A 23,280-nucleotide genomic window follows, 5' to 3' on the forward strand; every position below is an offset into this window, starting at 1 on the left:
GGCTTTTCTATGGTCTAGTTTTATAACCTCTGGTTCAGCTTCCTCATCTGTTAAATGGGCAAAACTCAGTACCACCTCATAGAGTTGTTGGGAGAATTAAGTGGATTCACTTATGTAAAGCACTTAGAAAAAAGCAGTAGGTGGCATATGGCAAGTGGAAGCTAATTATTTTTACCCCTTTATCTCCCAGAGTGCCTTCCCCAACACATTAATAGCTGCTCAATAAATGTGTATTGCAGAGATGAGCTGATGAAAGGATGTGAGAAATTTTTTTAGAGAATATATTCTCAGAGGTAAAAGTAAATTTGCACATTATTCTTAACACAAATTGGCACATTGTTTTTACTTTAAATGTGCCTCACCTTAAGAAAACACAAATGGAAACTTAGAATTTCAAAGCAGTTGCTTATCACCGACGTTCTAGGTCAAGAGAGCGGTATTTGAATATCTTTTACTCACCATTCCTTTAATATAGGTACAGATGGTTAACGATGAATCTCTCCTCAGCTAAAAAATTCACAAACATTGCCCACCAAAATCCACCCATTCATATTTAACATTATAATACAAGGCAGTAGAAGGAGACTATTTAAATGAACAGAATTTGATTTAAATATATTTTCTGTTTATCTTTCCAGGAAAAATAAAACTGTCATACTGGGTCAGACCAGCATGTTGTTTGGAAAGTTCTCAAAGGAACGTTTTGTGGCAGGTCAGAGAGGATGTCCTGTGCTTAGGAATAGGCTACAGCCTGATGTATTCTTCCACACCAAGAAATGTCTTGAAATTTGACAGCTGGGGTGCATTTGGCCAACAATTTTGGAAAGAATACTTCACCTGCAGGGGAATTACCCCTTTTTCTTTGGCCCTGCCTGTTCGTGTCCAGGAAAAGGGAAGGCTATGGAGTGTCTGGATGTATAATGGCCCTTCTCCCCAGACTCGCAGTCCCCAGACTCGCAGGCATTAGATCTGCAGTTGTTATTATTTAATATTTATTAGGTGTCGTGATGGGCTGCCTCTCTGGGAAAGAGCTGCAGGGGATACAGCTGGCTGTAAAGCATCGCTTTAAACAGGCTGTGGCTCCAGGACACCTGGCTCGGCTCACTCTCCAGAAAGACCCTCGCGTTGAGCACGGAAGCCAGATAGGCAGGACGGTCTCCTGCTGCGCTGCGGCCCCGGCCCCACCCTGCGCTGCTCCCAACGGCTGCAGCGGGAGAGTAGCCCGGCGGGGGCCCCGGGGGCCAAGGGGGCATCCTGTCGGGGGAGGAGGTGTCCTCACGGAGGAGGACAGGGAATGGCAGGGCTGTAGGAGGCAAAATGGAATCAAGTGCAGGTGGGGGCTGTGCGAGAGCCTCGGGGGCGCACAGGGAGTAGGTGGCTGTTAATAAAGAGACGAGGCCAGGTGGAGTGGAGCGGGCAGGGCCTGATTGCAGGGGACGGGTAATTGGTCTCCCTCCCGGTTTAATGCTCTGCTCGGGGGCGCCCTCCCAGATGTTTTCGTGTTGCCATGGCGGCCGGGGCAGGGGTAATGGCCGTGGAGCAGGGGAGATGAAGCCACAGGAGGCTTTTTGCTCCTGTGTTTGAATACTGATTACAGGAGCTTCGCATTCTGCGCATCTGGAGCACTTTTGTAATGGGTTTTTAAACTTTTCCATCATCTGCACGCAGGTCTAGCTCCAGCTCACAGCGAAGCCTGCAGGCACCCAGATTAGAAAGATCAATCCACCCCCTCGAGAGTCGGGCTGTGGGGCCGTTTGTTCTGAAAGAAATTAGTAAGGGGCTATTAAGCAGGGAAAGAGGGGGAGCAGGGAGGCGGTAGTGACAAACAGGGGCATTTTTGTGGGTCACCTGTGAAGGAGGTTCGGTTGTATAGGAGCTTTATTTATAGTAAAATCCTTTAAGGAAAAGAGCCTGTAAATGTTAGATGAAAAATGCATGTATATAAAAATAAGGTGAACATCCCTCCCTTTCCCAGTCTAAGTGTCCAGAGGACTCCGGTGTCTGCAGGAAGCTTCAGATTCTTGCCCAAGAGTGGGAGGACACAACCTACAGCCCCTCAGAGGGAAGCAGTGATGGCGTGAAACTGGCAACCGTGCCCGGCTTCCCGGGGTTAGTGGTGCCATTAAAGCTTGCCAACCCACAGGAAATTACAGCGGCTCCCGGCTGCCAGGAGCTCAGTTCCAGGTGTCTGCTGGTTGTGCTCCCTCGCTGGGGGCCTCCCCTCTGCCCACCAGACAAAGGAGGCCTCTGATGGCTGAGAATCAAGACCATTGGACTATTCAGTGGCTCTCTGTAAAGCCGTGTGCTTCTCAGTGGTTCTTCACATCATAAGAGGTGCAGTGGGGCTGTGCTGTCCACTCACTCGCCATCACTGCCTCGTTTCTCTGGGTGCATCTGTTCCCCTGCCAAGCAAAAGAGAGGCTGAACTGGGGCACTGGGCTCTCATTCTTGCCACATGTTCATATGGAATCTGATCCGCATCCAAGCCATTTTGCAGACTGTTACCTGATGCATCTCAACTAAAGCAACCAACAGCAAGCTTGTTGGAAGTTTCACTACTATGAGATGCTAAATCCAAAACACTGGGCACGAATTTAAACCCAGAGTTGGATGATCCAGATGAAGACCTGTTCGTTTATTCAGTTCCTATCGGGTGTTTGTCGGGTACAGTGCAAGCTGGATGAGGGGGGATGTCGCGATGAACAAGGCAGACATGATCCCACCCTTTGGGAGCTGTGTATGGTCTAGTGGGAGAGACAGACATGAAGAGTTAACCAGAGAACCTGATTGATGGCAGATTGTGGCAGACACTATCAAGGAGCAAAGAGAAGCTGAGCTGGCAAAGATGCGCCCTGTTTCAGACAGAGGAGATGGGGGAGGCCTCTCTGAGGAAAGCTGATGTAGTGGGGCAAAGGACTCTTGTGCCTGCCATACAGGAAGCCAGGCTCTGACAGTGGGAGGCTGCAGCGCAGGAAGGGTTTATTACAGGTTGCCATGAAAGTGGGCAGGAGAGAAGCCTCAGATCCACTCCAACTTGGTGGCTGAGTCTGGGGTGTTTTTAAAGGAGAAGAACAAAGAGGCTGCAATCAATCATCAACTGTGCCATTTCTTAATCATGACTTTGGGAGTCAGGATGTCTCTGGCTTATGATTCTCTGGCCAGGTGGGCCATGGCTGGGGGTCCGTGAGCTTCTCTTGTCCTGGAGAGACAACCTGAGTTTGTGCTTTAATGATGACATATTCACAACCATTTCAGTCATCGGACTCTGGTTGATTCATGTTCAGTTAGCCCAGGATTGAGGCCAGACGGAACAAGAAAGGAAGAGAGATTAATCAACTGGCAGGGGACCTTGTGTCTTGGGGGGCTGGTTTCACTGAGACCAGAAGGCTGTGAGGGGAACAGCCGTACAAAGAGCCGGGGTGAGAGAAGGGTGCCGAGGGGAGCCTGGGATGGATGCACCACATCCTACTCCGTGACAAGGGGACAGGGTCACCGAGTCCAGTTTGCTGTGCCACAAGGAGATGAGAGAGCAGTTGTGTAAACGCTCTCAGAGGATCACTAGATCTAAAAGAACGATTTCACATAGACGGGCCCTCATTTCAAAATGGCCATCTGCCCTCGATTGACATAGAAGTTAACTATAGCCCCTTTCAAAATGTAATCTCTTGGAAGTCATTTCCCTGCTTTGTAGAGGAGATTTCAGCTGATGTGGAAATAAAGAGTTGTTACACATACTGAACAGTAACATGACTTTTATATTTACTGTCTTTTAGATGAACTGGGAAGTGAAAACGTGAAAGTGTAAGTCCCCCCCGCCCCCAGCCCGTGTCCAGTTCAGCTTTGGGGTGGACCAGGATGTTGGTGGAGGAGGGTGGTGGTGAGCAGATCAAAGGGCCAGATTTCCAAGAGTTCTGGTTTGACAGCCCTGGCAGGGCCCTCCTGCTTCCCTAACCCCACGAGAATGTGCCAGGGTCCCCACACCTCACCACAGGACAGGGGATCTGACGGGGGAGAAGGTCCTCTGTTCAGAAAAGAACCTTTTCTGACCGCCATCAATTCCAAATGCATCGGTGACTGAGTATTCTGACCCTGGGTATATTTCAAGGACATCAGTTCATTTATTCTGATTAAAAAATTTATCACCAGGGAAGAGATGTTAGTTGGTATTAAAAGAGGGGAACCCTAGTAGAAACCCAGAGTTTGTATGGTGAGAAGAAGATCCTGGTGGGGAGTGGGGCAGGAAGAGGAATGGAGGTGGCAGGAGGGGATTGGAGAGGATTCTGCCTGGAGGGGTGGCCTGGGGCACCGTCACCGGTGTCTCTGCCTCCCCCCACGCTCCCCCGTGCTTGTTTTGACCCTAGGCTGGCCTCCTCTGAAGGGGGGCAGCGAGTGGATCAGAGCAGGTGGGCCCCTCCCCCAATCCTACCTACATTAACTGGGGCCTCTTCCCTCCCCCAGGAGAGCTGAGCCCCAGCCAGGAAGGGCCCTGGATTTCTGAGCATAAGGGCTCCATTTCTTCTAGGCACGAAAGCCTGGAAATGGAAGGGCGAGGTGGTGAAAGCGGCTGTCCATCAGCCTCCTGACCTGGAGCGCTGATCAAAAACCCCCAAAGATAGGGAAGTGAAATTGAGCAAGGCTAAAATGCTGAATGTGGCAGCTCCCTGGAGGAGCCTCAGACTCATCTCAGTACCTTCAGGGGGAGCCAGCTCTCCTGGGCTTCCTCTCAGCCCATCATCAGTAATGGGCGAAGGTTTATTTTCGTTTTTGCCTTTTTTCCTGTTACAGTTTGGTCCTCTTGAATAGAGCAAATGCCTAGATTACCCTGGAGTATAAGACGCTGAATCAAGTTCAGCTTCCTCACAGCCAACAGCCCAGGCTGTCCTCAAACAAAATTTAGCACATCACAAAACATGTTGGTTTTGTCTTTTGTTTTTCCAACAAGCTCTTGACTGTCTCTCTCTAGCCCTATTTTTGAGGAAGACACACCCTCTGTGATGGAAATAGAAATGGAAGAGCTTGATAAGTGGATGAACAGCATGAATCGAAATGGTACGTGGTGTGGAATACGGAAGGTGGTTTTCTCTGTGCTCTGGTAAGAGGAGGCTGCTCCCTCTTCGTAACTATGCGGTTGGATCCTGGGTGGGGCCCTGTGAGCCCACCTGCCTTACTTCTAGCACATGCAAGGAGTTAGCTGGGGCCTGACCGTCCTTAAATACATAGTTTAATTACCACATCAATTGTTGCCACTCCAGTGGAGTTTTTCAAGAAGAAAACGGACTGTGTTTTTTTCAAGTGAGGAAATCTCTTGAGACCAAACTCTGGAAAAAGTGAGCATCCGGCATTACCCAAAATATGATAGAATTTAGACATCTGTGATTTTAATGTGTGTTTAGATGTAAAACTTTATCACATATAGTTTACATAGATCTGCCCTATAGGGACTAGCCATCTATGTCTATTTAACTTGGAATTTTAAAAACTAAGTAAAAGTTTAAACCTTCATACCTTAGTCAATCCAGCCCCCTGTGGCTAATGGCTATTATATTAGACTGTGAAAATCTAGAGCACGCCCTTCACTGTAGAAAGTGCTACTGGACTGTGCTAGCAGGGACAGTAATATGAGTGTCCCGTTATAACTTAATTTCCAGTGGATATCTGACGGTAATTGTAGTATACGTTCCCTGCTGGTGGTGGTTTAGTGCTGAATCATGTCTGACTCTTCCAACTCCATGGACTGTAGCCCACCAGGCTCCTCTGTCCGTGGGATTTCCCAGGCAAGAATACTGGAGTCATAGCCATTTCCTTTGCCAGGAGATCTTCCAGACCCAGGGACTGAGCCCTGGTCTCCTGCATTACAGGCAGATTCTCCACCGACTGAGCCACCAGGGAAGCCCATACGTTCCTCACTTTTCATTAAATCAATATTTGGACTTAAAAATGATGACAGCTGGGTTTTTTCTATTTTTAATTTCTCTAAAAAAATCAATAAATTATCTTAATGCTCATATTAAATTAATACAATCCACTATTTATATTATCATACCACTTTAAAAAAAATTTATCTAAAAAAAAAAAAAAACCTGGAGATTTATCAGATTCAACAATGGACAATGGAGTTCTCAAAAACCAGGTACTTGTTATCGGAATTTTTGTACCAGAGGCTCAGCAAGGTGAACATTCCAAAAGATGAAAACTACTTAACTAACATGGACAATTTTGGGGAAGAATGGCTTGGTAAAGCATTTGAGGATAGGGGTGAGTCACTGAGATAATCCTTAGAGTAGTTTCCTTTTGTGGCTTTTAGTTTATAAAAGTAATGTACATACACAGCAGAATTTGGAAAATGCAAAAAAAAAAAAAAAGAATGAAGAAAAAATTTCCACCACCCAGAGATAATCTCAATATTTTGGTGTATTTCCTTTTTTGTGGCTGAGATAATTGCAATCCAAGTCATGGTCCTGTTACAATCACTAAAACCATTTTCATTTGACAACTAAAGAAGAGAGTTGTTTTGACGCGTCGGTGATAGATCGAGCAGGTTTCCCTCCCTTGAAAACAGCAGGCATGTAACAGGAGGAAATTCTGATGGCTTTAAGAAGGTCGGTTGTTCCCCACTTTACCTGCTTCTTGCTCCTGACTGAACTCATTCTGCAGCCACCGCAGAACCTCGGTGAAGCTGTTTTATTCCAGCGTCTACCCTGAACTGTGCAGATTCTAGTCTTTGGAGCCCCTGGGGGGTTGTTCGGCGGCTGAACAACCAAGCAGTGATGAATTGTGCCCTTTTCCGCTGAGGCCAGAGACATGCTGAAGTCTTGCATCTGCCCCATTAGTGCTTTTTCCATTTCAAGAGCCTTGCCATGATTAATCTTTTAACCTCTGAAATTCCCTGGTGAGGCTATTTCTGCACAAGTAACAGATCAGAGAGATATGATGTTCAACTGCATGAGTCTTGTGGATAAAAAGTAGAATTTCAGTGACTAATAATGAGCCTGGTTTTCTTCTGTCCTAGCCGACTATGAATGTTTACCTACTTTAGAGGAAGAAAAGGAACCAAACCACAACAACCCAAGGTATTTCTTGTTTCTACCACATATGTGAGTGGGGGAGGGGGGTTGGAGGCCACAGCTGAGGACTTTCACTCACCTTCTCTGTGCCTATAAATTTTATGTGACCATTTTCATGGGCGTACATTGGTGTCTTGTGGAGAAATGGAAGTGTGAGTTATGGAAACTAGAAAAGTACAAAGTAAATATCATAGTGATTCTTTATCTTTAGAAATAAATTAGTACTTGTTTTCTTGGCCTTCTAAAGAGACACTGTTGAGTAGGCATCTGCTTTAGTCCTAAGTTTCTGGTTATAACAAACTGTAGGTTTGTTTATCGTGGATGAATAGATGTTTGGTCAAGAAAACAGATGGAGGTGACAGTCTCAACTGGATAACTGAACAAGGGTGAGTAAAAATGAGCGTATAACAAACAAAAGAAAAGAAAACCCGACTTAGGTTGGATTGTTCTTGGTGTCAGTGGCTCAGTCATGTCCAACTCTGTGTGACCCCACGGACCGCAGTCCCCCAGGCACCTCTCTCCTTGGGATTCTCCAGGTAAGAATACTGGATGCTGCTGCTAAGTCGCTTCAGTTGTGTCCGACTCTGTGTGACCCCATAGGCAGCAGCCCACCAGGCTCCCCTGTCCCTGGGATTCTCCAGGCAAGAATACTGGAGTGGGTCGCCATTTCCTTCAGTGCATGAAAGTGAAAAGTGAAAGTGAAGTCGCTCAGTTGTGTCCGACTGTTCTCGACCCCATGCACTGCAGCCCACCGGGCTCCTCTATCCATGGGATTTTCCAGGCAAGAGTGCTGGAGTGGGGTGCCATTGCCTTCTCCAGTGGGTTGCTATTCCCTCCTTCAAGGGATCTTCCTGGCCGAGGGATCAAACCCATGTCTCCCACATTGCAGGAGGATTCTTTACCATCTGAGCCACCAGGGGAGAGAAATTAAATGAGAATTTTAAAACTTCAATACATTGGCCACCTGATGCGAAGAACTGACTCACTGGTAAAGACCCTGATGCTGGGAAAGATTGAAGGCGGGAGGAGAAGGGGACGACAGAGGATGAGATGGTTGGATGGCATCACCGACTCAATGGACATGAGTTTAAGTAAACTCCTGGTGCTGGTGATGGACTGGGCGTGCTGCAGTCCATGGCGTCACACAGAGTCAGACAAGACTGGGCGACTGAGCTGAACAAAAGCCCATATTCTGTGCTACCACTAGGTGGCTCTGCTCGATAGAAAATTTTAGAGCACCAAGGCAGGCCTGTTCTTCAGCCCTCCACAAACTTCTCTTTTGTGAGGATAGAAATGATCACGTTTGGGTGTTTTTGCTCAGAGAATTCTCAGTCAGGACTTGGGACGTGCTGGTAGGAAATAAGATTGATGGTTCAGCAAGTCAGGGACTTGCTCTGTAGAGCATGGCTGCGATTTGGTGGGGCGGGGGCGCTGAATTGTTGACGGGGTGACTAAGATGAGCAGTGAGCAGGGAACTTGACTGAGCGCGTAACAGATGTCAGACTTCCATAAGAATAAATTTTCAAAGCAGCGTAAATACCCACCCCGTCTCCCTCCAGGTCAACCCGAGGGCCTACTCTAGTCACTATAATTGGGTCCAGAGTGTAGTCACCTTTCATAAGCAGTTCCTGAAACCAGCAGGTCACAGGGAAAGACTGGTTACTAGACAGTGATTGAGGCAGTCAGATGTTTGTCTGGCTTGTTCTGCTTCTTCTGCTAAACCTTGCCTGGGAAGTCAGGCCACCACCATCTTAGTCTTAGTGGGTCAAACCTCCGCTCTGATGCAGAACCTACATCTTGTTGTAGATGTCATTGTTACCTCTGTAGGTGCTTGCATATTAAAACTCATCACTGGTCCAGGAAAGAGTTTATCCTATTTAAATGAGTTGTCAGACATTAACAAGCAGATAAAAGAAAATATGCTAGTGAGACTTCACAAAGCCCATTACCAAGAAATATTTTCCTTGCATTTTTACCTAAAATGAACATCTATGTGTGTCCAGTATAGGGCTCAGATCACCATTAAACCCCTGTAAGTATCTTATTATTGAATCTCTGATGGGTACCCTCTAAAGATGTGAAATGCCATTGGTTTTTATATACCTGCCTCGTGTTCTCCGAAATTATTGGCAACAGAAGAGACTTAGAAATTGTATGATGGTAAAAGCTTTATAGAAGTAACACTTCTTTGAAACATTGAGAGGCTGGTCTCTGAAATGAGTTCTACCACATTTCACCTGTAAGGCAAAAAGCTTTAACCTATTTGGAGAGCTGGTTTATACTCAATTATTGTTTTTAAAGGGAATGTCTGCATTCCTCTGTTGGTCCAGAGCTTTCTGTTTTAATTCACAAGACAGCTCTCAGCCCATCACTTCATTCTTTCTTGATGAAGCCAGGACCAGAGTTATAGAACTGAAAGTGGCAAGTCCCCAGTCTTTGGTGTTGGAGACACTGTCTGATTACTCCAAAGGGTATCTTGATATTGCAAAGCAAATTTAGTTGTTATTCACTAAAATCCATAAGAGTACAAAGCACTTAGAACAAACCTTGGTACAAAATTAGCTCTTAGTTGGTTGTTCTTAATTATTATTAAAAAGTTAGAATTGATGTACATAAACTCATTGCCTTTTGGGTTAACGAGCCTGTGTCCCAAGGCCGAGGCTCATCTACTACCTGAAGCATTATTTTTGCCCCTGGTTCCCCTGGGGACTTCTTTTTGGAGCTTTCTAATCCTGAGAAATCATGAATTTATTTAATCCCCTAGGAATGATCTGGAGACTAAGTTCCCCATCCACTTTCAGGATAGGTTCCATTCATGGTGATGATTTCAGAATAGCCATCTTAGAAGTTTGGAGGGTCTGAAAGGGTGCCTATTTTGGATTATCTCATAGTTTGTATAATCTTTCTTTTCCATCATGATTTTATTTACATCTCTCTTTTCTAAATTGTCCTCATTATATTGATAATTGATGAAACATTTATTTGGAATATCTAATCCAGAACAGAAAGAAGGTCCTTTTTTTCTCTGACACGTTGTGAATCATTAGAGATATAGGTGGCGACTGCATTGATCTTTGGACTTAGATCAGATGGCTGGTTTGAAGACCTGATTTGGATGCTCATATGTTCTTTGTACTAAGACAAGTGACCTGAATTTTGTAAGGTTCAATCTTCTTATCTTGAAAAATGGATATAATGCCACCTGTCCTCCTAGTTTCACAGAATCTTAAGAGAGAGAAAAACATTTTGGAAGTTTCAAAGCACCATGCAAATGAAATGATTTCTTTTATGCTCTGGCAATAGTTCTCTCCATCTCTTCCAGTCAGCTTTTTTTTTTTTTTAATCTTCTATTTTGAGCAAATTTAGGTTCCCAGCAAAATCGAACAGAAGTACAGAGAAATCCCATACACCCTGGTCACCACATACACAGCCCTCCCCACTGTTGACACCCTCGGCAGGGTGGGACCTTTCTTACAGTTAGCCTCTTTTGACACACCATTACCTCCAAAGTTCCCCAGTGGTTTCTTCCTTTACCATCTAAGCAATATACAAGTGATTCTACTGCTTCAGAAAATGCAGTTCAATTCAGTTCAGTTGCTCAGTCATGTCCGACTCTTTGCGACCCCATGGACTGCAGCACGCCAGGCCTCCCTGTCCATCACCAACTCCTAGAGTTTACCCAAACTCATGTCCATTGAGTCAGTGATGCCATCCAACCATCTCATCCTCTGTGGTCCCCTTCTTCTCCTGCCCTCAATCTTTCCCAGCATCAGGGTCTTTTCTAATGAGTCAGTTCTCCACATCAGATGACCAAAGTATTGGAGTTTCAACTTTAGCATCAGTCCTTCCAATGAACACCCAGGACTGATCTCCTTTAGGATGGACTGGTTGGATCTCCTTGCAGTTCAAGGGACTCCCAAGAGTATTCTCCAACACCACAGTTCTAAAGCATCAATTTTTTGGCGTTCAGCTTTCTTTATAGTCCAACTCTCACATCCATACATGACTACTGGAAAAACCATAGCCTTGACTAGACAGATCTTTGTTGGCAAAGTACTGTCTCTGCTTTTTAATATGCTATCTAGGACTGAGTGACTTCACTTTCACTTTTCACTTTCATGTGTTGGAGAAGGAAATGGCAACCCACTCCAGTGTTCTTGCCTGGAGAATCCCACGGACGGGGGAGCCTGGTGGGCTGCCATCTATGGGGTCGCACAGAGTTAGACACGACTGAAGTGACTTAGCAGGTTGGTCATAACTTTCCATCCAAGGAGTAAGTGTCTTTTAATTTCATGGCTGCAATCACCATCTGCAGTGATTTTGGAGCCCCCCCAAAATAAAGTCTGACACTGTTTCCCCATCTATTTCCCATGAAGTGATGGGACCAGATGCCATGATCTTAGTTTTCTGAATGTTGAACTTTAAGCCAACTTTTTCACTCTCCTCTTTCACCTTCTTCGAGAGGCTCTTTAGTCCTTCATTTCCTGCCATAAGGGTGGTATCATCTGCACATCTGAGGTTATTGATATTTCTCCTGGCCGTCTTGATTCCAGCTTGTGCGTCTTCCAGCCCAGCATTTCTCATGATGTCCTCTGCAGTAAGTCCCCCATGTAAGAACAAGTTCCATGCCAAGAGTGCGTTCATAGTCCAGTTTGTATTCATAAGTCCAACAAGTTAGCCTAGATACCCAACTGACCCGATCACCTAGATACCACTGCTTTTGTGTTTGCTTCCGGACATCCTCGGCCTGACATAAAGATCCTGTGCCACTGTACTCTATACGGTGCTGTACAATAAAGTGCACAATAGCACAGCCTCTTATAGGGGTTGCATATACCTGACAGTATGCGCTAGATATGTGAGCTAACTTATGTGGTTAGACATTTGAACGTGTGCTCGCATCTTTGAAAGTTTGCATCTTGAAGCTTTGTATGTCGGGGATTTGCTGTGTATAGAAATCACTGGAGACTGAAGTGAATGGAAAGCACACTTTTCCATCCTGCTTAGATTAGCAGGAGGATGAGCAACTAAGACTTCTGGAGGTCATTTACTTGATGCTAGGGAGACACCCCGACACAGAGCCTCTGTGATCCATCAAGTCCACTGTGCTCCTGGGGAAAAGGAGCTGATCTGCCCACCATCCTACACTTCACGCACTACACTGTGCGTTAAAGACTTCAACCCTTCAACCGCCTCTTGTTTGGGTCCATAATCTCGGGTCTTTCGGAGCTTTTCCTGTTACTTTGCCTTGTCCTCACTGAGTGGACATTTTCTTTAAGCTGTGGAATCTCAAATTTCACACAGGATTTTGGTAAGGGCCAGAGATGTACAAAGTATAATGGGAATTTTGCAGTATGGTTTTCATGTTTTCAAAACAATCAGTGGGTAAAGACAGCAAAGGAATTGTGGGGGAAGGAGGATTCTAGCTCCTTAGTTCCCACCTTAGCATGCTCTCCTAGAGTTCATACTTGTTATGTGCCAGGCCACGTACGAGGAAGTGGGAACAGCGTCAGAGCAACAGTGTCCAAGGGGTGGGCAGGGCAGAGCAGAGGTCTGCGCTGGAGTTGAAGAGAATTACATCACTGACATTGTTCAGCCTTGCCAGTGCATGGTGAAAACACAAACAGATCCACTGGGTTGGTTTCCTTACTGTTTAAACTCTCTGTAAAGAATTCACTCCCTTATTGTCTACCCCATCCTTACCATGCTTTTTTGAATACCTCTGGATAGTGGCAAAAGCAAGATAGAATTCCTTTCATCCTGGTGTTTTCAGTCTGGGCAGCCTCTTGCTTGTTTCTGAGGCCTTTGTAACCAGACAATTTCCTGAAAGCTTGGTGTTTCTGTCTCTGTAAGCGTAAGTGAATGATCACAGAGAAGGGACTGCAAATATTAGCCAAGTGCCTGTCGTCTTTCCCTTTATGCCTGTTGGCCACAGTGATGATTTTACGCTGAGTAACAGCATTGGGAAAGATTAGGGGGAAATTAGATTTGGTTTCATCCAAGCAGATTTATAATTTTGAAAGTACAATAATAACAAAATAATGAAACATTTATTCTAGATGTCAGATGCCTAGGTACTACCCCCTAGGAAATTAACTAAGTCAGAGAGGGTAAGTAACAATATTCTGGTTTTGAAATAATTCTGTTATTCATTTTATGATTCATGTCTGAGCTCAATAATGTTGTAAAAATGTTTCACTGCAGTATTTCTCAGGAAAATCCAGGTTAGCTTAATAGATAATTTTTTTTTAACTTTTCCTGTTTCTTCCCTTCTCTTTGTTTTTCTTTCTTCCTTTCTTTTTTTTTTTTTTGAGAAACTACAATCATGGATGTAGTTTTTCACGATATATTTATTGAGCGCCTAATATTTGCCTGGCACAGTCCACATCATGCCAAGACAACCAGCTAAAAATGAAATAATCCTTTTGAATAAACCTGGAACGTAAAGAGGTTAAGCAATTTGTCCAAGTTTACGCAGCAAGTTTATGATGACGCTCTATCTAGAGGAGAATTTCTTTGAAAATCACATTTTCATTTTCTTTGATTCGTTAAAACAAAAGAGATATTCCAAAAATGAAAAGACAAATTAGAGTTTTTTTTTTTTTTTTTTAAAGAACCCTCAGCAGCCAGAAAGCCAGCCACCACGAGACTGATAATGAAAGTCTTTGGTGGCCAACAAATCCGTCGTGCAGTGCAGTCATTGACAAGACTGCACCATGAATTGCAAGAAAGCAGCAGTTCTGTGTGAACTCTTTTGGGCTCTCCACTGCCGTAAATCTCTGTGGCCACTTCCAATTACTTTATGGGTTTCTTTCCTCTTTATCTCTTTAGTCCCAAAAGTCATTTAAAAGTCAACAAGTATTAAACATTAAGTATATTAAGTGCCAACTGATTTCCCTCAAATCCAAGCTAAGTATCATGAGGGGTACAAAGTAGCAGTTTATAATCCTGCAGTATGCTAACTTCAAATGAGATGGCTAACCTGCCCGTGTGTGTGTGTGTGTGCATCTTATACGTGTGTGTGGTGGGCGAGAGGAGATGTACTAAATTCAATCAACCACAGCCTTGCTTGAACAGCGGCCCAGACTATGTCTACACTGTGGGCATGATCTATATGTCTTGGCCCAGTTCTAGGTCTGGCTCTGATGTCAGCCAGATGCGTGTCTCTGTAATTCCACCCAGGCCAGGCCTCTTACGGGAAGGAGAAGGGACGTGCTACTGATGAAAAGGAAGAGAGCATGAGCTAACTGTTGCATGATTCCATGCTGAATTGAACTCTGCTGCTGCTGCTGCTGCTAAGTCGCTTCAGTCGTGTCCGAAAATTGAACTCTGGACGCCCTCAAAACCAAATGAGAGAGCATCATAACTAGAGAAAGGTGTAGCATAGGTTTATTGCATCTTGGGAGATAGAACACTGGCCGCTGTCAGAAAGAGGGACTGTTACAAGATAAACTGGTCAGAAGGGCAGAGATGGCTTAACAGATCCTGACTGCAACAGAAGGGCGGTTAGGAAACGAGGTGTCAGAATTGCGCTTCCTCCTTTGACTGGTGGCGTTCCATTAAATGCTTTCTTAAAAATCACCAGATGATGCTTTTAATCAGTTCAATTGGTTTTTAGAGTTTGGAGGCCTGTTACCATACAGCTTTGGGGAAAGCTGTCCCACATTCTTAAAATACCTATCTAACACTCCGAGAAAAATCACTCACTCATGCCGCTGTCACAGATAAGTGACTAAAACCATACGAATTACCATCAAGGCAAGCAATAGGGGTTTGAAGCAGGATCACTGGTTTTGTTTGTTGCAATTCTGTGGCAGTCTGCCAAGATATTTTTAACAGGGAACTCTAGGATTTGCCAGAACTGAAAACGCCTGGGCTGATTCGATCATTTCACCGAGACGATAAATAGCCACAGAAACAGCAGGGAACGCATTTAAAGGAATGAGCAGGAGAGAGAATAATGCCTCCAGGCTCGGGGGTGGGTGGGGGCCAGGTCCAGGTTGCTGACGCGCTAACAGGATGGATGGCCTTCACACACCTGCAGCAATCCTGCGTGAGAGTTGTGACCCTAGGAATGACCTGATGCCCCACAGCTGAAGCAACGCGTATCCCCGCTGGGACTGTCTCTGGTGTGGCGTGCTTGGAACGCTGTCACAGTGCCCAGATCCACGTAAGCTCCACGTGTAAATATCATGCATGGAATCTCGTGCTCTCTGATGCTTTAAGTGAATGGGTTCTGGTTGGTAGACAGTCTCACATGCTAAGTCTTCGTGATCCTTGTAGAGTGTTCTAAACAAACCACACTGAAGTACCTTCTCTTCAGAAATTGCAAGTTTGGGGGCTTCCCTCAGTGGTAAAGAACCTGCTTGTTAATGCAGGAGACACAGGTTCGAATCCTGGTCTGGGAAGACTCCACATGCCGCAAAGCAACTACATCAGTGTGCCGCGGCTCCTGAGCCTGTACTCTGGAGCTTGTGAGGCGTGGCGACTCACCCCGAGTGCCGCAACTGCGGAAACCCTTTGCCCTATGGCCCATGCTCTGCAACAAGACGAGCCACTGCAATGAGAGGCCCATGCACTGCAGCCGGAGAGTAGCCCCTGCTCGCCGTGGTTAGAGAAACCCCCCCAGCAATGAAGGCCAGCAAAACCCAAAGTCAAATAAGTAAATAAGATAAAATTATTTTTTCAAAAAAGAAATTGAGTTTGTTTTGGAAGATAGTTTCTTAAAGCCTTTGGATATGTGAAACACTGTTCAAGGTCAGGTTTGATGGACGAACATTCACTAGTGTAGAATCTTCACCATCAGAACATAGGTTCCTGTGTCTGGAGGTCAGGCCCTTGGTATTGAGCTTTACCTACATGTCCTCACTGATTTTTTTCCAATATCCCGCTAAGGTACATGGTATTATTAGTATGTTTTGCAGACGAGATGAGATCAGAAAATTTGAGCTGAGGAACGTTTGCTTGCCCAAGGTCACACAGCCAAGGATGTGGCTGAGCCCTGATTCAAGCTCTGGTCACCTGACCCTGTGCTCAAAAAGCCCCTGTGAGCATTGGCTCAACCAGGAAAGAGGCCCAAGAAGAGGAATCCCCTGCAAAAGCTTAATCAAAAGTTGTATGGGGTACTAGAAAAAGAAAGTGTTCAGATTTTTATGGAGGAACATAAAAGATTTAAACGAATAGAGACATACTGTATCTGAACGAAAGATTCAACATTAAAAAAAATCTACATTTAGAGTCAACTTAGTGTCTTAAAGAGCCCAATGGGCATTTCATCTGGAAGGATACTTGGGCACAAATAGCCAGGATAATTCTAAAAGAAGAAAAAAGAACAATCCTGTATAGGTGGGTGGAATTGCAGGGAAAATGTACAATAATTAAAACTGTGTACACTCAGAGCTAAATAAGAAGTTTTAGTGGAATCAGTTCAGTTCAGTCAGTCGTGTCAGACTCTTTGCGACCCCATGAATCGCAGCACGCCAGGCCTCCCTCCATCACCAACTCCCGGAGTTCACTCAGACTCACGTCCATCGAGTCAGTGATGCCATCCAGCCATCTCATCCTCGGTCGTCCCCTTCTCCTCCTGCCCACAATCCCTCCCAGCATCAGAGTCTTTTCCAATGAGTCAACTCTTCGCATGAGGTGGTCAAAGTACTGGAGTTTCAGCTTTAGCATCATTCCTTCCAAAGAACACCCAGGGCTGATCTCCTTCAGAATGGACTGGTTGGATATCCTTGCAGTCCAAGGGGCTCTCAAGAGTCTTCTCCAACACCACAGTTCAAAAGCATCAGTTCTTCAGTGCTCAGCTTTCTTCACAGGAATAGAGTATTCAAAACAGCCTCAAGTATATGTAAACATTTAATATACTCTAAAAGTAGCAAATCGTAGCAAGTGGAGTATTTGATAACCAGTCTTAAGACAACTGACTAACATTTGGAGGGAAAATTTAGAACTCACACTTTAGATTAAAATAGACTCCAGATAAGTTTAAATGTGAAAAAGAAAGGAAAAGTTCAGAAAAATTATAGATAAATATTATTATAATTGTTAAGTGAGGACTGGCTGAAAAGTCAGAAACTGTAGCAGAAAGGAATAGACATAGCTACATTAAATAAAAACCATGAATAAATGTGTCAAAATTGCAAAAACAGAATTTAACATACTTAAAATTTCCTGGCTCTTTGAATGACATTACTTTAAGATAAACAGATATGCTCAGTGCTCTTTGTTTCTGTAGCCAGTCTTTTTAGAAATCATAAAGATTACTTTTTGAAAGTTTTTTAAAAGCACAATAAATAAAAGTAGCAGGAAAAAGCCCAACTAGGGAAAAGCATGTGCAGTGTGTGTGATGGAGAAAAATGACTGCTATTGCTAATACGTAAATCAGTAGGAAGGCAGTTGTCCCGTATGAGCAAAGAATGGTGATAAGCAATCTGGCAGAAGTTAAAATTACCAACACGGCCTTGAAAAAATCTTTAGTCTTCCTAGTAACACAAAAAAACTACACAAGAGGACATTGAGGTAAATATTATACTCAGTTTACAAAAACTGAAAATAATAATATTAGAGAGAATGTTGGGGAAAGGATATTTCCCGAAAGGAAAGTGTCAGGAGAAGGTAAATTTTTAGGGAAGGGGGTTGCCAGTGGACTGTTTAAGCTTTAAAACTGCATACCTTTAACCTAGTAATTCCTCTTAGATATTTATGCAAGGCCAACAACTGGAAGCATGCAAAGATGTAGCAATTTTTATAAGAAATGAAAACTAAAAATTGGAAATAGCTTGGATGTTTAACAATAAGGATATGCCTAATTTTTTTTTAATCAAGTGTGCTCTGTAGTTGCTATAAGATATGGTATATTTATTAGCCAGGAAAGAGGTCTATAGATAAATGAGAGTGAAAAAAGCAGATTATATTTCAATATGCATAATATGATTCCATTTTTGTATAAGAATATGTATATCATTATCACAGAAAAATATTTTGAAACTTAAACACCAAAATGTTAATTGTAGTGAGATTGTTAGTACTTTTATATTGTTTATTTGTATTTTCTATTTTCAACAATGACTATGGATTGGTTTTATAGTAATATATTAGTTATAACAATATAATTAATTTCAAAAATCACTTTTCTTGTAACTGCTGGACACAGATCAATCATGTGGACAAAAGAGGGATTGTGCCCCTTGCTGTACAGCCTTGTGTTTTGGTCTGCTTAGAGTAGCTGAAATGTCAAGATAAGGTGCAAAAGAAAAACATGCAATCCAGAGACTTATGCTCGGTAGAGATGAACGCCTGGATCTTAGAAATATTATCTTGCTACCACCCAATTTCCAAGAAATGAGGCCTCCTTGCCTAATTTAAGAGGTGTGCAGGGTGGCTTGTGAAATGGGTTGTTACGTCTGCTCTTCAGATAAAGAATGTCTTCATTTTCAATCAGGTTTCCGTGAAATAAGTTTTGCTACAGAAGTTGTCTTTTTCCCCACGTCCACCTTCCCCCTTCTTTCCCCTCGATCAGCCCTCCCGGTCACAAGCTTCTTCCCCGCCTTCACTGCACAGACGCAGACACAAGTAGGCATGTCTCCCCTCCCCTTTCTTGGTTGGCTCTGTATTTTCCATCTATCTGTCATCTATCAAGTTGCTCCACTGACCTTTTGGAAACACCTGGTGAGCACTGCACAGGTGAGCACTGCAGTAGGAGTCTGGGGAGCACGATCATTCACAGCCTCCCACGCCTCTGAGCAAAGGTGACATCGGGGCCTGATGGTCATCGTTCAGACACAGGTCGCTTTAAGTAGAGACGTGCTAGAATTTGGTTGAAGGGACACAAAAGTTAAAAAAAGAAGGGGGTGAGGAGGTTGAATGGTCTGCTTTCCAGGAGACTTGGGTGGAAGCGTGGTCTCACTGGGAAAGAGCCGCTCAGCCAGACATATGTCCAAGGTAGCCACGTTAGAAACACAGGCAGAAATGCGCCTGCCAGTACGGCCACGTGCAGATACCACGTCCATAGCTGACGCCTGCTCACACCCAAGACGCCTGGTGACTGAATTCTAAATGGCACCGAGAAGGCCCCTCCAGATCCTCTGTGGATGTGAGCAAAACGGGCTTTTGAAACCATGCCAGGACCACAAGCTCTGAGAGAAATGAACACATGGAAATTTTTTTTCTAAAGGAAGAAAAAGGCATTTTGGCATCTATTCATAGAAATGGGATTAGATTTAATTAAAGGGGGAACCCCAGCTCCATCTGCTTCTCTCTGTGTCAGCCCTGGGGAGGGATATTACTGCAAGAGCTAGGGATTATGTCTTGGCTTTTCTAGATTTCCTCCTCAGGGTTCAAATGTAAAATCCAAACCGACCTTTGTTTGGGAAATTGTAATCTGGACACTGTTGGCTCCCTGACTGTTTATACTCTCTTGAGTCACCTCCATAGCTGAGTGACCAGCTCTCAGGAACTTCTTGGAAATATACTGTTGTTCTCTTTTTCACAGTGACAATGAATCCTGAAACTGAATGGTGCTAATGCTTTCCAAGAGAAGCAGCCCCAGAGGAAGCCCGCTGGGCCTGCCAACAGAGGATGAAGGGGATCCGAATTTAATTAACTTCAAATCAGTGTAAACACAAGAACCTTTTGCTGTTGCTTCCAACGCCCACTCTTCCGACGCCCAACGCATCACCTTTACTTGGAAGAATGCTTGATTGAGAAGTGCTGGGCAAAGGCTGGATGCCATCCATTGCTGAGGGTGGTGGAGCCACGAGGTGCAGTCAGCGCTCATCACGGGGTGTTCCCTCCGCTCAGCCGACCTCTGGGGACTGGACCACCACTCTGGCCATGTTGAGTCCCTGTTACCTTTCTGCTTCATTCCTTCGAATACAAAACTGGAAACTGTCTTTATCTCTGGTTTCCTTCTGGGTCACCTTGGGTCACCTTAAGACCTAAATAGCTGGATAGTTTCTTCTGATTAGTCAAGTCCTCTGATAGGTCAGTTACGTTCAGCAGGAACTTTGCTCTAGATGAGTTATGTCATGGAAAAGACAGCAAACGAAGCAAGTATTTCAATGTGTGCGCCATCCCAGGGGGGTGGTAAGCTTGTTCCTGCCTGCCATGAGACGCAGTGTGAGATACAGTCAAAGGGATGCTGTTTGGTGATGTGTGGACCGTAAGTTGGCCAGGTGACAGAGAAATGGGAATTTTCCATGAGAGATTGACTGTCTTCCTTCTCAACTAGAATCAGCTGCTTATTTCCACTTCCCCATGGCTCTTCCTTGTCCTCGCCCCACCTCCCTGGCGTGTGATGTGTGGGTAGATGGGAGCAGCTGGGCCTCTTCTGTCACCTTCTGTGTCCCGGAGATCTTTAAGGTCACCTGGAACAAACAGAACGGCAGTAGGCTGTCTCTGTGCAGGTGGCGGGGACCTCTGCTTGCACTCAGGACCTCTCCTGCCCTCGGGACAGGTCTGGTGTGCTCAACACCACTCCCCAGGAGGCCAACACCCGTCCGTCAGAGATGACATTCTACGTGATATTTGTTGACATCCTCCTGCTAGAAATGACGGCGCAAAATCAGAGGGGCCTATTTATCACTCCCACTCATGTAAAATCAATCTCCATTTAATCCTTAATTTTCCAATTCTGACCTTTAAAGCAATCTAGCAAATTAGGACTCCTCAGCTCTTCCACAGCACCCAATATTTTATTCCAGGAAAGAAACAAAGAATGAAAATGGTCTTTTACTCCCCACCCATAAACTGAGGCGGGGTGGGGTGGGGTGGTTGAGGGTCACCAAACATTTGCTGCTGAATTTGGGGTCTTGTGTTTGAAAGGCTACCATAAGGCGTGACACAAACTGCCCTCCCTCTTTCCAGAATCCCTTACCTTCTGAACTCTGCCCACAATTTTAAAAGCAGAGTTCCAGGCTAAGGAGATCTTTCCATGCCACTGAAAAATAGAACTATCTGGCTGTGTTTAACCACTGCTCTTATGCCATCCCGGGACTGTGCAGAGCTTTGGCCAAAAAACAGTCTTCACGGTACAGAACCACAACAGATCTGTCTGTGGGATTCTTTTTAGCACATCCTAATATGGCATTTTTGTTCTGCATATTTTCTAAAGTCTTTTTCTGATGTGAGTCATTTTTTAAAGTCTTTATTGAATTTGTTACAATATTGCTTCTGTTTTATGCTTTTGGTTGGGGGGAATGGTTGGCCAAGAGGCAGGTGAAATCTTAGTTCCCAACCAGGGAATCAAACCTGCAACCCCTGTGTTGGAAGGCAAAGTCTTAACCGCTGGACTGCCAGGGAAGTCCCCTGTTTTGCATATTCGTATTCAACTTGTGGTCCACAGTGACTCAGATATTTATGCCAGAATTGCCATTATACCAAATCGTCATTTCTGCCTGTTTCATTTCTTTGTTTCTCATCAACATTTTGACTCTCTGAAGAGTCTCTCCTCTCTTTAGCTAGCTGTGTTAAGATTTTTGCTGAACGCTTAGGTAGGCAAACATCACCCAACCCTACCAAATAATGGATGTTAGCAGTTCAGAGAAGGACGGGGGTTCTTGGAATCTCACTTGATGAAGCAATATTTCATAATATGGTAAAAATACTCATTCAGTATGTGAAGTTACTTCAAATTCCAGAAGAAGCCAGCTTCAGCAATATGTCATTGAATTTATATCTGAAAAATGTACTAACCCCTCTAATTGCACAATGTGCAAAGCACTTTTAAAACTATAGTTTATTCTGGCAAGATGTATGACATTAGTATGGGTCAGAACAGCCAAGGGTCGCCTCTAGTGCTCTGTATATTTTATTTACTATCCAATCAAAAGGCATAGGTTATGGTCCTTCTGAGAACTGTTTTTTAACCCAAACTAAATTTTTATGTTTTAGATTATTGTTAATAAAAATCTTAATAACTTGCCCTAATTGGGTGGCCAATCAGAGCATAATGTGGCTTTAGAATATTTTCAAGATGTTTACATGTTATTGCCATTTTGAACGTGTTAAGCAAGTTAGGTTAACAGCGTTGCCTTGTTGAACTCCTCAGGAAACTTGTGGTAATAAACGTGTGAAAACCTCAGTCTAAACTCAGTGACATGACTCCTTTCTCTGGGAAGGTCATTGTTATCCACACACTGAGCACGCAGCTCACGTCAGACTTGACATCCAAGAGGTGATGGGCACCTCTCATCACCCTCACAGCTCTGACAATGTAGAGGGACACTTTAAAAAATACATCTGTCTCGTTGCTTGTTTTGGTTGTTTAAACTCTCCGTTTTCACCATCTCTGGGAGAAGGCCCTTACGTTGAGCAGACATGAAGTGTACACATTAGTTTAGCTCTATCAGAATCGTACAAATTCTGAACATAGTGGAGTGAGAAGATGTGGCTTCACGCTGGGAAGACAGCTAAAATCCTCACCGTGAGGAAAACATCGACATTTTCTACTGAAGTACATAATGCTGTTCTCTCACACTCAGGATGGAATCTGGGTTTTCCATTTAGATCTACAATAAACAATCCAGAGTAGCTTCGTACGCTATATTTCTTCTATCTTACGATAACCAGAAGATCATGGTATATTAATGTGGCATGGAAGTAATCAAATTGGTTGTTAATAATTATATAACGCCACTAACCAATTGCCTGAATGATTTATTTTTTTGAACAGCTCTTTGACACTGTCTTTGACACTGTCTTGTCTGACACCCTAATTTTACTTTCCTCTTAGTCCTTTTGGGGGTGGTTATTTTTAGATATCTGGTGGGAGATTTCTGGTTTGTTTTGGTTTTTGTCCTTTTCTAAATAATATATCATGTTCATGAGATAGCAATACATACAAGTATATAAAATAAACCTTTTAAATCAACTCGATAGATGCTCTAAGCCCCTTTTGAAATTATATTTTAAGATAAATTCTTAAAGCAAAGTGTTAACAGTCTCATGAAGGCTTTAATCTCATTGTTCTACAAGATTAGAAATATGTGTTGAACTATTTATGACAAGCGAAGGTGGATGGGGCCCCTTACCAGTTGGACCCCAGGTGGAGAAGGCTCAGTTAGTCATCCCCTTTCGTTCCCATCACATTATTATCACCGGCCTTTGTTGTCTGCCTGCTAAGTTGCTTCAGTCGTGTCCAACTCTTTGCAACCCCATGGACTGTAGCCCACCAGGCTCCGTCCATGGGATTCTCCAGGCAGAAATACTGGAGTGG

General features: G+C 44.1%; 1 protein-coding gene across 7 annotated transcripts in view; it reads left to right on the top strand.

Annotated features, from left to right (window-relative positions):
• Positions 1 to 22,153, top strand: part of TMEM154 (transmembrane protein 154) — a 52,008-nt gene extending 29,855 nt beyond the window's left edge. For 3 of the 7 annotated variants that reach the window (XM_069556693.1, XM_069556695.1, XM_069556691.1), the window contains 4 exons: positions 3,774 to 3,801; positions 4,964 to 5,049; positions 7,010 to 7,070; positions 19,558 to 22,153. In XM_069556693.1, coding sequence (XP_069412794.1) covers positions 3,774 to 3,801; positions 4,964 to 5,049; positions 7,010 to 7,070; positions 19,558 to 19,573 — 191 coding nt within the window. In that variant the 3' untranslated portion in view covers positions 19,574 to 22,153. Of the gene's footprint in view, positions 1 to 3,773; positions 3,802 to 4,963; positions 5,050 to 7,009; positions 7,071 to 7,370; positions 7,462 to 7,664; positions 7,846 to 7,953; positions 8,053 to 15,108; positions 15,235 to 19,557 lie in introns of those variants that run through there. The other 4 variants (XR_011249763.1, XR_011249765.1, XR_011249764.1 and 1 more) reach the window with 4 other exon arrangements.
• Positions 22,154 to 23,280: the final 1,127 nt, after the last annotated feature.

Source organism: Ovis canadensis, chromosome 17 (genome assembly GCF_042477335.2).
Source record: "Ovis canadensis isolate MfBH-ARS-UI-01 breed Bighorn chromosome 17, ARS-UI_OviCan_v2, whole genome shotgun sequence".
Taxonomy (NCBI): Eukaryota; Metazoa; Chordata; class Mammalia; order Artiodactyla; family Bovidae; genus Ovis; species Ovis canadensis.